Source organism: Myotis daubentonii, chromosome 5, assembly GCF_963259705.1.
Source record: "Myotis daubentonii chromosome 5, mMyoDau2.1, whole genome shotgun sequence".
NCBI classification, from domain to species: Eukaryota; Metazoa; Chordata; class Mammalia; order Chiroptera; family Vespertilionidae; genus Myotis; species Myotis daubentonii.
In genome coordinates this window covers 83,995,183-84,009,398 of record NC_081844.1, presented here as the reverse complement: position 1 = coordinate 84,009,398, position 14,216 = coordinate 83,995,183, and the positions used below count along the sequence as shown (strand labels likewise).

The 14,216-nt window shown below is 49.8% G+C and overlaps 1 protein-coding gene across 3 annotated transcripts; it reads right to left on the bottom strand.

Moving 5' to 3' along the window:
- Positions 1 to 218: 218 nt before the first annotated feature.
- On the bottom strand, positions 219 to 13,223 carry DELE1 (DAP3 binding cell death enhancer 1). Of its 3 annotated transcripts, none has more exons than XM_059698720.1 (13): positions 13,064 to 13,223; positions 11,972 to 12,086; positions 11,757 to 11,880; positions 9,419 to 9,566; positions 8,338 to 8,499; positions 7,994 to 8,082; positions 7,797 to 7,893; positions 4,769 to 4,911; positions 3,523 to 3,681; positions 3,337 to 3,429; positions 2,497 to 2,668; positions 1,749 to 1,982; positions 219 to 798 (listed from the first exon to the last, which is right to left on the bottom strand). In XM_059698720.1, the coding sequence occupies exons 1-12, from the start codon at positions 13,092 to 13,094 to the stop codon at positions 1,750 to 1,752; spliced, it is 1,566 nt and encodes a 521-aa protein (XP_059554703.1). In that variant the 5' UTR covers positions 13,095 to 13,223; the 3' UTR covers positions 219 to 798; position 1,749. The 3 variants fall into 3 exon arrangements, with proteins under 3 accessions (XP_059554703.1, XP_059554704.1, XP_059554705.1); XM_059698721.1 differs by having other exon boundaries at positions 2,503 to 2,668; XM_059698722.1 differs by having other exon boundaries at positions 2,509 to 2,668.
- Between the last annotated feature and the right edge of the window lie 993 nt (positions 13,224 to 14,216).

Here is a 14,216-nt window from a genome sequence, read left to right as displayed (position 1 = left end):
GGCTCACATCCAGAAACCAGGGCACAGCTATTCACAAATTCAGTAATTGAAGTCATTAGCGTTGACTCAGAAATCATTTTTTCTAAGTCTCTCTCTTGGAGAAGCTTTTAAGACCCTTTAAATTGGTTAATGGAAAGTTTAGAGACGAGAATGGAGCCTAGGCTGTCAGTTCCCCGTTCCCGTCTCCCTGGCTCTCCCCAATACACTCAAGGGCAGAGTGATGAGATAATCCCATATCTGCTTTATTAAACTCCATGCATTTCTGGCACACCCTTCACAAGCAAAGACCACTCAAAATCCACACTCTCCTGCTCCAAGAGTCCAGGTGCTCGATCTCCATTCACTCCCTCACATCCACAGGACGGTAAAAACACTTCCACGTAAAATCACAGTGTGAACAGCACAGAGAGCCCTGGACCAGGAGTCAGGTCTGGCACCCCTCCTGGCCTGGTGACTCATAAAGCCACGTAAACACATATGCCTCCTCAGGTCCTGTCCACAGTGCAATGCCCACACCAGCCCTGCGGAGTCGCAGGGCAGACACCATTGCTCTTGATCTACAGCAGAGGGACAAGGCGGTGAGTCAAGCTACTCACTGCTTCAAGGTGCCGTGGCCATGCACAGTGACATGGCCAGAACCTGGGCCTCCACACACGCTCCTCCTCCTTACTGTGCTGGGGCAGGTACTTAAGGTTCTTTGGGAAGGTGGGTGGATGACTGGCCTCTTCTTTGGGACTCAAGCTGTGGCATCTCTCTGAGAGCCCACAGGCTCCATCTTTAGGGCTGAAGTGAGAAGGTCTGAAAAAAGGCAAACAGATACATCAGGGATTTAGGCAAGAAAACTCCTTACTTCCCAACCAGACACTCATGAATCCGTTGGAGAGGAACAAAAGCGAACTGATTCAGTGTTCCCCGCGTTTTAGCTGCTCATGGAACCACCTCAGGACTTTGCCACCTCTCTGGATCTGTGTTCCCTTCTACGCAATGTCACAACGCTTTCCCTGAACTGGATTCACTGTTCTTAATGTCTGTGAAACTATAATATGCTAGTCACATCGTTACATGATATATTAAATATACACTAAAATAAAAACTATCAATTTGAATACCAGCTAAAATCCTCTTGTGAACCACCAGAGGCACACATATCAGATGCTGGCAAAAATATGATGTAGTCTTGCCCTGGCCGGCGTGGCTCGGTGATTAGAGCACAGGCGGCACTTGCGTGCGTGTGCGCGTGTGTGCGGCAACCAATCAATGTGTCTTTGTGACATCAATGTCTCTCTCTCTCTCCCCCCTCCCTTCCACTCTCTCTAAAAATCAATGGAAAAAATATCCTCACTCCTCTGGTGAGGATTAATTGAAGAAGAAAAAAAATGATATAGTCTAAGCTTGAGGAAACTATGGGGAGGGAGAAGGTAACTGATTTGCTCCAAGACAAAGGCTGAGGTGAGGACCTGGGTCTCCGGAGCACTCCGTGCTGTTTTTCACACGTCACTGAATGAATCCTTTTTGTGCACAGACCAGAAATGCCTGTGATTTATCCACTGCTCATCTGTGAGGCTACCAACTGAGGGGAAAGGTCAACGTCATTTATTAGCCATGCACTTGAAATTGCTTGAGAACTTGGCTCCCACTTGATTTCCACCCTGGAAAGGCATACTGACCCCTAACTTTATTGCCATCCAACTTCCTCCCTGCCCTCCCTCCCCCCTGCACCAGTGAGAGGTACCAGTGACTGATCTCACCTTAGCCAAAACCCAGTCTGACGAGACTCCTTTCCAAGGAGTGTGGGGGGACGGCCATACTGGGGGCCTTGGGGCTGGCTCTGAGATGGCCACTTCTACAGAGGAGGCCAAGGTTCCCTGTGCTCCAGGCATGTGGGAGGCGCGAGGCTCCTGCCAGCAGGGTGTTCAGGCTGCAGAGGGAGGGGCTGGAGAAGGACTTCAACCCTGTGACTGCCAGGTCCTTGGGCCCCGAGGCTGCGAGGAGAGGTGAGAGTAGCTCTTACTCATGCTGTATTCTTGGACTCCTATTTTGGAGCAAGGAATTCTGAAAGACTTGGTTCCCCCGGCACTGTTAACCCACCCAGCCCGAGTGACTCATGGGCGAGCAGGGCTCTCGGGGGCCCTCGCAGGGTAACGCAGGGTGCCGAGGCAGCCTCAGGACGTTGTCGCTCCTGGAAAATCACCAGGGCAGCTGCCGTTTATTTAATACCTACCGTGTGCCAGCCTTGCGGAGCCCTTTACAGTCATCTCATTTAACCCTTACAACTACTGGGTGAGCCAAGTACTACTAGTACCTCAAAGTCAAAGGTGAAGAAACTGAGGCTCAAGGACATAGAACCCAGGTTCAGTGACAGCACAGGGGTCAAAATAGGTTTGTCTGACTCGAAAAGCTGTGCTCTTACCCAACCACTGGGGCAGGAAATAGCAAGGAGACCAAGAGCTATTGCCACCCCCTTCTCTGACGGGGAGGGGCCCTGTGGGCTTTGACCGGCACCTGCACCTGCCGCCTCCATGGACAAGAGGGTCCGCAGCCTCTCCCGGGCGGGCTCATTCCCCAGAGCCGCTGACTGCTGGTAACATCGCACAGCCTCTCCCAGGCTCCTCTGCACACCAAGGCCCTTCTCATAGCAAATTCCCAAGTGGTACCTGCTCTGTGAGTCCTAAAAGAGAAAACGGACAGGCACACAGATACACACTGCTTGCTTTCATCCATGAAACAAACGCTAGGCCATGCTGCCTGGATGCCAATGCCCCCGGTTCACAGACACCAGACACCCCCCAGCAACAGCTCGGGGTCTTCACTTCACGTGTCTTCTGGATCCCCTGGATTACAACACGCGTAACGACGCACCTTCTGTCTGTACAACTTACAACATGCTTTCACACCTGTTATCTTAGTCAGATTTTGATCCTCATGACAACCCTGTGAACTAGGAGATAGGCAGGCATTACTGTCCCAATTTTAGAGATGAGGCAACAGGTTTGGATTAATAAGTGGCCAGCTCAGTAGTGCACTGGTTAATGTGTAACACCTGGCTCTGCGGGAGAAAAAGCCCTGTTCTGTAGCATTCAGCAATTTCCATGGTGCAAATACTCTGACCATGGTTGATTTTACATATAACAACTCTCACAGGCTGGTCTGAGCCAGCTCAGCACACCACTGGACGTGCGCAGGTCACACACAAATCAGCAAGAGCTTGAAGCCGGCCCAATTCTCCTATCAGAAAGTCCCCTAAACAAAACAGAACTCAGTCCCAGCTCCAAAGTCCTCTCCTTTATCTTTATCAGAGTGGGTCCCCAGCATGCCTGGAGAGTGGAGATCTCATACCCCATTGTTGGCAGCAAGGCAAAGATACTGCACAGCTCTCTGCTCGTCCAAGTAGGGCTCCTTGGTGAAAAGCACCCCGAGGAAAGCTTGGGCCTGTGGTCAAGAAGGAAGGAAAAACATATTTTGGTTGCTGCCAGACCCCACCCACCCCAGGTGCCCGGGAGAGGCCCCACCCATGGCACGCACCTCTCTCAAGCCTGAGTCTGCAGCCTGCTTCAGCATGAACACTGCCCTCTGCCGCTCAGGGTCCCACGAGGGGGTTGGGCCTTGTAGCAGGCACCTGGCGTAGCGGTACTGAGCCAGGCTGTGGCCCTGGCTGGCAGCCAGCTGGTAACAAAGGATCGCCTGAGGCAAAGGGAGAAACACCATCACTGCAAGTGGCTTTTTCTTTGATTGAAATTTTTAAATGATATTTTAATTAAATAGTACATCAGGATTACGGATTAGTCAGAAAATGCAGATAAGCCAAAGAAAAATTTAAATACAGATACAACGAAAAATAGAAACATACAATCCCAAGAAATCCTGCCTCCTAAAGATCATTCTGTTAACATCTCAGTGTACAGCCTTGCAGATTTCTTCATATATATGCTTACATATGTACACATATGTACTATATATATTTACACACATAAATATGTGTCTAGAGGGAGAGAGAGAACTACATTCACTATTTTGTGACCTATTTTTTCATATAACAATACACCATGAATGTCTTGCCCAGACAATACATATAGATCTAGCACATTATTTTTAAGGCCCACAGAGATGTTATTAACCAATTCTCTACTGAGGAAACTTCAGGTCGCTTCCCTTTTCTTTGCTATCATATACAATTTTAAGAAATACATTCTTGTATATAACATCTTTCTGTACTTTTTTAAAAATATATTTTATTGATTTTTTACAGAGAGGAAGGGAGAGGGATAGAGAGTTAGAAACAAGAAGAAACATCAATCAGCTGCCCCTACACACCTCCCACTGGGGATGTGCCCGCAACCAGGGTACATGCCCTTGACCAGAATCAAACCCAGGACCCTTCAGTCCATAGGCCAACGCTCTATCCACTGAGCCAAACTGGTCAGGGCTATCTCGCTGTTTTAGAACTAATTAACCCACTCACCATAATAATACTCTAGGCCCTGAGGGTATAGCTGCAAAGAAGAAAGACCAGGGCCCGACCTACCTGAATTTGGAATCTAAATTCCTAGAAGTTAGAGCTTTGTAAAAATGTTTCCCCGCAAAAAAAAAAAAAAAAAAAAAGGGGGGGGGGGTTAAAAAACAAACAAAAAGGGGTTAAAAAAAAAATGTTTCCCGCACAGGTGGGAGAGAGACTGGACTTCCCCACACCCTGCCCACTGCTCACTTCCGGAGGTCACTCCGGCCTTGTGGCACAGGGGATGGGTCTGGGGACAGGAGGGAAGGTTGGTACCTTGCCAAGGTCCCTGGAGGTGCCTCTGCCATACTCATGACACAAGCCCTCGTTGTACTGTGCTTTGCTGTAGCCACGCTCTGCTGCTTTCTGGAAGTAGGAAAAGGCCGCCGTGTGGTTCCCATTCCGCACGTTCTCTGTCCCTGTAAGAAAGCACAGGGCGTACACACTCACAGCTTCCCCTGGGAGCTTCCCCGCATCCTCGGCCAGGTACCCACAAGCTTCTTCCTTTCTTTTTGGTGCCGGACATTTGCACGTATTTCCATTCTCCGAATATTTCACTGGTTTGCCATACACATCAGTGGGCTCTGCCCTCCTCTACACCATCCTCCTCTTGGCAAAAGGATGCCCATGTCCCTTTGGGACTAGCCCTCCCCCCAGTGCTGTCAATCAACGTGTCTCCTCTCCTCCCAACCAATGAGAATCTCCCTCAGAAATCTGACTCCTGATCTCTTTGTGACAGGAGAGAAACAGCTTTTGCAGTTTATTCTGAGGACAGCACTTTGAAGGCACTACAGGTACTGCCCCCTGGGTCCGCGGGCTTCCCTGATGCCTGTCCGTTCTGAGGCTCAGCAGGTCAGCAGGTCTCAATAGGCTCCTGTTGTGTTTTAAGTTAGCCAGAGTGGGTTTAGGCTGTTTGTGACCAACACAACCTCACACAGCTGATACTGTTACTGTTGCTTATGACAGCACTGTGAGAGAGAATATAAGAGAGCAAAGACCTGAACGCAGGTGTGTCCAAAGCCCAGGTTCTTTTATCCTCCAAAGAAAAAGGAAAACAGGAGAGGGGCTGGGCACAGCCTTTGCTCAAGCTGTTTCTCCTGCCTGGGATATCTTCTTCTGCCTCCACCATCTGGCCTTCGCATCCTGTTTCTGCTCTAGAACCTGCAGACCACACTCAGGCTTGAAACACTTTTTTGGCACTTACTTAATATACAAGCTTTTTTCTCCGAACTAAAATGTTTCAAGAATATAAGCCCTGTCTCCTCAATTAGACTAAAATCCTGGAGGCAGATGCAGAAAAAGAATGCAAAAGAAATAACTTTGCATAGGGTGAAAGCTCTATACAAATGCAAAATATGATTATGGCTTATGCTCCTTTTGTGTTCTGTCACAGTGCTTAGCACTTGCTGAATAAATGAATATATGAATGAAGGAATGGGCAAGAAAATTCTCAGAAGAGACTGTCTGCCCATCAGAATCACAAAAAGCTAATGAGGCAGAAGCCAGGTTGCATTCAGCCGGCAGTGAACTGAAGTCGCCTCCCTGCTGCCTGCAAACTCTCCCACCAGGATTCACAGAGTCCTCTTGTCCTTGAGAAGGCTCAGAGGGCAAAGGATCCCACCGTCCCCATTCCTCACACTGGCTCTACCAACATACCCAGATCCATGTACCCTTCTCAGGCTCCTCTGCCTCTAACCTAGACCAAGCCACCATCACATTTTGCTTAGTCATCAGCAACAGTTCAACCCAGTCTCCTGTTCCCTTCTCTGGCATCCCTTTAATCCACATCTGTCTACAGAACCGCCAGAGAGATCTTTAAGAAAGTAAATCAGATCATGTGACTGCCCTTCTTCCTGCACCAGTGTAAAACCCTCTAATGCAGCGGTTCTCAACCTTGGCTGCACATTAGAATCACCTGGGAATCTTTTTAAAATTCTGATTTCTGGGCCTCATCCTCCAGAAATTCTGTTTCTTTGTTACTAATGTTGTGGCCCCACCCCATAACAAAGATACAGAATTTCCAGAGGATAAGGCCCAGAAATCAGGATTTTAAAAAGATTCCCAGGTGATTCTAATGTGCAGCCAAGGTTGAGAACCACTGCTCTAATGGCTTCCTGTCTTAGCAAATCCACACTGTACCATGGCTCAGAAAAGCTCACTTGATCTGGCCCCTGCCAGCTTCTCTGACTTCATTCTCCCTATGATCTCTAAGCTCCAGATACACTTACCTTTCTTTTGTTCCTCAAAGAGCAAAATCAGTCCTGCCTCAGGACCTTTGCACTTGTTGTTGCTTCTACTTGAAAAGCTGTTTCTCCAGATGGAAACAAGACTGGCTTGTTTTTGTTAATCAGGTCTCAGCTCAAGGATCTCCCCATCAGGGAGGCCGTCCAATTTAAACGTTCCTTGCCCAAATTATGAACACACTCCCCTGTTTAATTTTGGTCATAACATTTATCACCATCTGAATTCTCTTTATCTGTTTGCCAATGTATTGTTTTTTCTCTCCTTCAACTCACATGTTAGTTCCACGAGAGTAAAGGCTTTGATTGTCAAACGCTAGGTCCCCAACACCTAAAATACAGCTGAGGAAAAGGTGAATGCTCCATAAATTTGTTCTGAATGAATCCCAGCCTCTCACTCACCTGCCTGCTAGACTCCATTAGATGCTGCTTGGGAGTCTGGGTCTCCACATTAGAAGGCCTGAAACTTAAGACAAGTCACTATGGAAACCAGGACACATGGTGGAGAGGCATCTGCAGTCTCCAGATGAGGGTAAGAAGTTCTTACTCATGCACCTGAGGGCCTGCTCCAAACCTCAGGAGCCTGTTCTTGCCTATATGTGGCAGAGCATGCAAGGCGTTCCCCAAGATTTATTTACTCCTTCTTAATAGTAGGCATACGGTTATTCAGCTAGAGCCTACATTTCCCACTCTCCTCTGTGATGAGGGTGGCCATAAGCCTACATTCTGGGCAATGATTTGTGTGACTTCTCAGTCATGTCCTTAACGGGAAGGAGTGGCCCTTTTGCTTTCCCACCTTCCCCCCTCCAGCTGGCTAGAATATGGCAGGATTTAGAATAGCCAACTAGGACCTCAAGATAGGAGCCAATTTGAAGAATGGCAAACATGTTTGAATGAGAATGGGTCCATGACACCACAATGCCCCCATGCTAGATTTGTTTACCTACCTGGGAGAAAAGAAACTCTCTGATTTAAACCAATCCCTACCATGACTCTATTTGACCTTCTCCATACCCTTTCCGTTTTCCCATCTGCCTGCCTTGAGGGAGGGTCCACCTAGTTACCTAGGAAGTTGAAAGCGATGGAAACACTGAGCTGGAAGAGTTGCTGAATGGAAGTCACAGCCTCCTCGAGGGAAAGCGTTTTTGGTTTATCTTGTTCCTGGGAAGAAATACAAAGACTCACCATGGGGGAGTTCACTGGGATTGCCACCTGCCCAGAGCAATGTCAGAAAGATCCAGTGGCCAAATCTGGACAATACCTGCTTTTCACCAGTGGGCTGAGGCTGGGCTGGTTTTGCCTGGGAGCTGAAGCTACTGCTGGCATGCAGGAAGCTGACATCACTGGGATCTGCAAGGGAAAAGGCCAACAACCAGCCAGGGCAAAGGGGAAAGTAATTTCTCCTTTTCTCCCACTTTCCCAGTCTCCCAGCCCCTCCAGCCAGCACCACTGCCAGGAACCACAATAACCGTGAACTACCTCAGGAAGCCTGGGGCCTCACAGGAATGACAAGTCCCTTCCCTGGCATATACAACAAGAAATGTTCATCAGTCCGACTCCCCACCCCGCCCTGCCTTCTGCTGGTTCTAGGAGGCAGGGACATACCTTCCTCAGGGGGCTCCTGAGGACCAGCTGCTCTCAAGGATCCGTGTGAAGAGGGGTTCTCGGGCTGATCGGAGGGTTCTTCCTGGCCCAGCCCGGGTTCCCTGAGGCCAGTGTGCCTGGGAGCTGGGCTGTCAGGGCTGGGGAGAATGTGCCTCCGCAACGCTGGAAGAGCCGGCGACAGCAGTCACATCAGGAGGGGATCAGTACAGTGAGCTCGGGGAAGTTTTGGGGACCAAAGGAAGAACCTGGAAACTCTTGTGATACCCCCTTCACAGACCTCCTCCTCCATTTCCTTTGCTTGCTTCCCTCTGCATGGGTTTAGAGGGGCCCACATTTACGCTGACCTCCTGCCTGAAGCATAAATCACTCTTCTGCTTTAATCTCCCAGTGGCAAGGAGGCATCTACTTTATTTATTCATTGTTGCAGCCCCAGCACCTAACACTTTGTTGATGATAATACCGATAATGATGGTACCATAACAATAAGGGCAAGAATTTAATACTGAGCACTTCCTATGTATCTATGTGTCAGGCACATATGACCTTGACATATATGAATTCATTTAGTCCTCCCAAGAAACCTATTATTACCCCTTTTTATAGATGACGAAACTGAGGCATAGGGAAGTTTAAAATGACTTGTCCAGGGACCCAAGACTAGTAAGCAGCAGCTCTGGGGCTTGAACCCCAACAGTCTGACTCCAGAGCCTTAACCAATTGGCTTCATTGCCTCTGTACCCTGTTACATAATAATTACTCAATAAAGATTCATTTATTAATGAACGACTGAGCAGAGAATGACCTAACTGGCTCAGGGGTAGACAGGAAGCCACACCCAGGATCTACAGTCTACTGCACCCCAGTGGGGCTCCCTCCATGGAAGGTGATGGGAGGACACTGGAGGGTAGGTGTGGCCCACACCCTGGGTGGATGGAACTTCCTCACATTCTCCTTCCTCTGACTTCAGATAGGAAAGGCAAGGAGCTGCTGATGGCTCTTTTCCTGAGGTGTGTCCAGAGATGCTTCCTGGCCCAGAGAAACTCCCAGCCCAGCCCTCCTGTCCCCGGGACTGAGAACTCACAGGAGCACGGATGCCACAGGGGAGATGAGAGGAAACAGTCCAGGGGACTGCGCCAAGAGCCGTGCTCCGCTCGCCGAGGTCCTGCTGGCAGTGATGCCTGGAAGTGGATCTGCCTTGCCAGCTGCAGGGCCAGCACAGCCAGAGTGCCCTGGGAAAGACAGTCCATCAGGGACACAGCTGTCACCAGTCAGCCCGTACAGTCCTAGCCTGCAACTCAAACATCACTTCGAGAAGCTTTTCCTGACCCCTAGTGGGGGCAGCTTCCACTCCACACTCTCACAGCACCCAACTTCCCCTGGGGAACCCTGATCGTACTGGTACCTAAGCAATCATCTCTACAATTATTCCACTAAGGTCTGACTCTCCTGTTAGTCTTAAAGCACCACGAGGGCAGCAGGAACCATGTCTGTTTTCCTCACCAATGTATCCCCGGCACCTAGTAGGGTGCTAAGATATACATGCTGAATAAACACATGAGCGAGTCACTGAATAAATAGTCTAAGCAGGCAAAAAGATAATGTGGTAAGTTGGGGCTTTGACACAAATGCAGGGACAGGTCAGAGTTCCCCACCAGGCTCACTCTCCTTCTCTAACCTGGCACAACTCTTCCCTTCCCCTCACCCTGACGAAGCCACCCCACCACACACATCTTCACAGGTGCAGGCTTGCTAAAAGTGTCTCTTCTTCAACAGGTCTGCAGAACACCTGAGCTAGCTCCTACCCAACAGGTCTGCAGAACACCTGAGCTAGCTTGGTTTTCCCTCCCCCTTCCTATATACTGAAAGGGACACCCAAATACTTAGTGTTGCAACAGGAACTGGGCACAATGACAAACAAGACAGACACAGTTTCTGCTCCAGTGGAGTTTATCATATTCATTGATGGAGAAAGACAAAAACCCAAATACACAGAGAAAGAACTACAAATTATGCTATAGAAAACAAATCAGCATTTACACAGAGTGTAAGGAATCAGGGAAACCCTCTCTATTGAGGTGATGTGTGAGCTGAGACCAGAAAGAAGAGAAGGTGCTGGCATTGTCAATAACAGGGTTATGTACCAGGCACTGAGGAAAGCTTGTGCTCAGGCCCTTTCACGCGGGCATCAGGACACCTGGGATCCAGGTCCAGTTTCCAAAAAGACTCTGGGGGATCACCCTAGGGTTTGGATTTTTGGCAAAATGGGAAAATGCTTGCCCTGGCCGGTGTGGCTCAGCTGGTTGAGCGTCCTCCTATGCACCAAAAGGTTGCCAGTTTGATTCCCAGTCAGGGCACATGTCCAGGTTGCAGGCTTGGTTCCCAGTCTGTATGTGTACCAGAGGCAACCAATCGATGTTGCTCTCTCACATCGATGTTTCTCTCTCTTCCTCTCTCTCTCTCTCTCTCAAAAAACTAAAAAATCAATAAAATCTTTTTTTTTAAGGGAAAATGCTCCCCTCTCCAAAGTGCCTCTAGTCCACAGCTTCCCAGACAGAAGTACCCCTGTCATGGGAGACACTCCAGGCTCAGCTCTGCTGATGACACCCATTTACAGATGAGACAATTGAGACTCAGAGAGGTGAAGTCATTTGCCAAAGTACACAGCATTAAAGTGATAGGGATGAGATGTGACAGACACAAGAATGATGTGTGTGCCAACTTCATTCAAAATACCTTATAAAAACAACCTGTAAGGCAAAGATTCTGCTCTGCTAGATTGAGCATCTGATTTTATAGATCAAATTCAACAAATATTTATTCAGCAACTGTTATGGGCCAGGATCTGTACTAGGTGCTTTTACAAGCCATACTAGGTGCAGCAACCAAGCTATGGAGCATGGTAGGTAGGAGTATGAACTCCAGAGTAAAATCTGGCTCCTCTACTTAAGAGCTGTGTGACCTTAAGCATGTTACCTAAAGCTTCAGAGCCTAAGTTTCCTCATTTATAAAATGGAGATATTTCCCTTACAAAACTTTCGTAAGGATTAAACAAGATAAGGCACAGATAATACTTTACATTAATAAAGAAAATATTAGCTATTTAGCATTATTTACTGTAAGCTCCATGAAGGCAACAATCATATCTACCTTGTTCTCCACTATTTCCCTAGTGCCTACCAAAAATGCTTGGCTCAGAGGAGTTAAATAGAAGTTTACTGAATAAAAGGAGGAATAAACACATGGAGGGCAGGGGATGGGGAGTGTGGCTCTATATCCCCAAATATGCTCCAAAGTCACGAGTTACTCAAAATGTGAGTGTGGGCACAATGACGGCCTAGCTCCTGCTTCTAGGCTATACGTGCATGCAGGACCATTCTCACCCACACGGAGGGGCCAGGACAGGGCTGAGGAAGCCTTACCCACGATACGGCGTCCCACAAGGTGTTTGGGGAGACGCGGCCAGACATCCACTGAAAGGCACCCTTCCATCCATGGGACCGGGGGCCCCTGCTTGTGCCTGGACCTGGGCCATGGGGGTCTGACCTAGATGATGTAATGGCGGTCATTAAGTTCTGTCCCGGGTAAGAGGGGGGTGCCGGGAGAGGAGACGAGTGAGGGGATGGCGGTATCTCACCTGTCAAAGCTTGGCACAGAGACCAGCAGAGTCGAGGAGGTAGCTTGAGACCCATCTGGGCTGGTGGGCTTGGGGGTCACCCCCCGGAGTCCAGGCCCAAGCAGACGGGGAAGAGCTGTGCAGAGCAACAAAAACCAGTCACCTCCATATAAACAGAATTGAGGCAATGGCAGGCCCACCCATCTTCCCTTTGATACTTGGAACCCCAGCCCAGGAACCCAGGGATCTCTGGCATCTGACTCTGCAAAGGTTCTTAAAGGATACATGTGGGAATTTTTTGCCTAATACAGATTCTAGGGTGCCACCCCAGAACCAATAAGCCAGATTGTTCTGGGTGGGGCATCTATATTTTGTCGCCCCTGGCAATTCTGATGCCCTCCTAGGGTTGACCACCACTGTTCTACAATGACCAAGCATTCATACACATATTGAACTCTAGCTCAATATTTGGAGCAGTTTCTAAATCCCGCCTTTTCATTGGCTCTGCCTATGCCACTGGCCTCTACACCAGTGGTTCTCAACCTTCCTAATGCCGCGACCCTTTAATACAGTTCCTCATGTTGTGGTGACCCCCAACCATAAAATTATTTTCGTTGCTACTTCATAACTGTAATTTTGCTAATGTTATAAATTGTAACATAAACATCTGATATGCGGGATGTATTTTCATTGTTACAAATTGAACATAATTAAAGCATAGTGATTAATCACAAAAACAATATGTAATTATATATGTTTTCCGATGGTCTTAGGGGACCCCTGTGAAAGGGTCGTTCGACTCCCCAAAGGAGTCGTGACCCACAGGTTGAGAACCACTGCTCTACACCTTTTATTGACTCCACCCACCACTCGTTATTTGGCTCCTCCCCCTTGAATAGCCACACCCATCTCCTTGGCTCTAAGCTCCACCCTCTTCCCACTAGCCCCACCGACCCCTCAAATTCCATCCCTACGTCCCAGGGTGTGCAGCCCCGCCCCTCCAGGCCCCGCCTTCCCCCGCTCCAGCCTGGTCCGCTGTAGCTTTGGCTCGGCCCTCCCTCCTGCCCCTCCTCCCGTTCGAGCCTCCGCTGCCTCAGCTCCCACGCCCCTCACTTCTGCTTCGGAGTCCCGGGAGGCGCCACATGTCGTCGCCGACACCAGAGGCTCGCAGCCGGAAGAGCGAGGCCAAACCGCGGGACAGCGGCTACGGCGGCCGCTGCAGCGCCCTCCGGGCGGCGGAACCGAGGAAGCCCCCAGCCGGCCAATGAGAAAGGGGCCCGGCCGGAAGGACGGCGCTGGGCGAACGGAAGTGGGGTGGAGGCGGGTTGTGGGTAGCGGGAGGTGAAGTGCGGCAAGGGCGCGGCCACGTGGGCTGTGCTGGCACGAGCCGGGGGAGAACGCGGAGGCGGGTGCTCGCGGCTGGCAAAGCTGAGCCGCCCGAGAAGCGGGACTAGAGCGGCCTCGGTGGCGCCAGAGGCTCTTGCAAAACACCGTAGAGACGCGAAAGGGGAGCAGCCTTCCTCCGGGAGGGATGCTGGAGGAGGTGGGAGTAACGAGACCCATTGGGCGGAGAAGAACCTTAGGGTCTCAGGTGGGAAGCCCGTAGTCCAGGCTCCCCGTCCAAGGCCCTCGGCCTGGAGAGGCGGGCCGGGCCGACGGGGTAGGCGGTGAGGAACTGCACAGGCAGGCCCTGATGCCGGGGTCCCAGCTCTGGCTCGGCTTTTGTTTCACCGCGTAGCCTCTGGCCAACCCCCTCCACTGTCTGGGCACCAGCCTTCGTAATGAGAGGGTCAGAAAATGGTCTGGTCCTAACTGGTTTAGCAGGAACAACTTGGGTTGCTGTTTTTAAACACCTAAGAGAGACCTAGCTGGTTTAGCTCAACGGATAGCGCCTCGGCCTGCGGACCAAAGGGTCCCGGTTCGATTCTGGTCAAGGGCACATGCCGCGGTTGCGGGCTCAATCCCCAGTAGGGGGCGTGCAGGAGGCAGCCGGTCAATGATTCTCTCTCATCATTGATGTTTCTATCTCTCCCCTCTTCCTTTCTCTTTGAAATCAATAAAAGTATATTTAAAAAATAAAATACCTAAGAGAGAACCCCCCGCCCCGCTATACAAACTCCTGTTGCTAATCAGAGCCCGCATCTTCAGACCCAGCCAGTGCCACTGATGTGTGTTCTTTTGCTGGGAAAAGCATGGCTCCTCTTCCACTGCACTTGAATCCATAAAATAAAGCAGCTCAAATTCAAATATAAGGTGTGTAGATTTC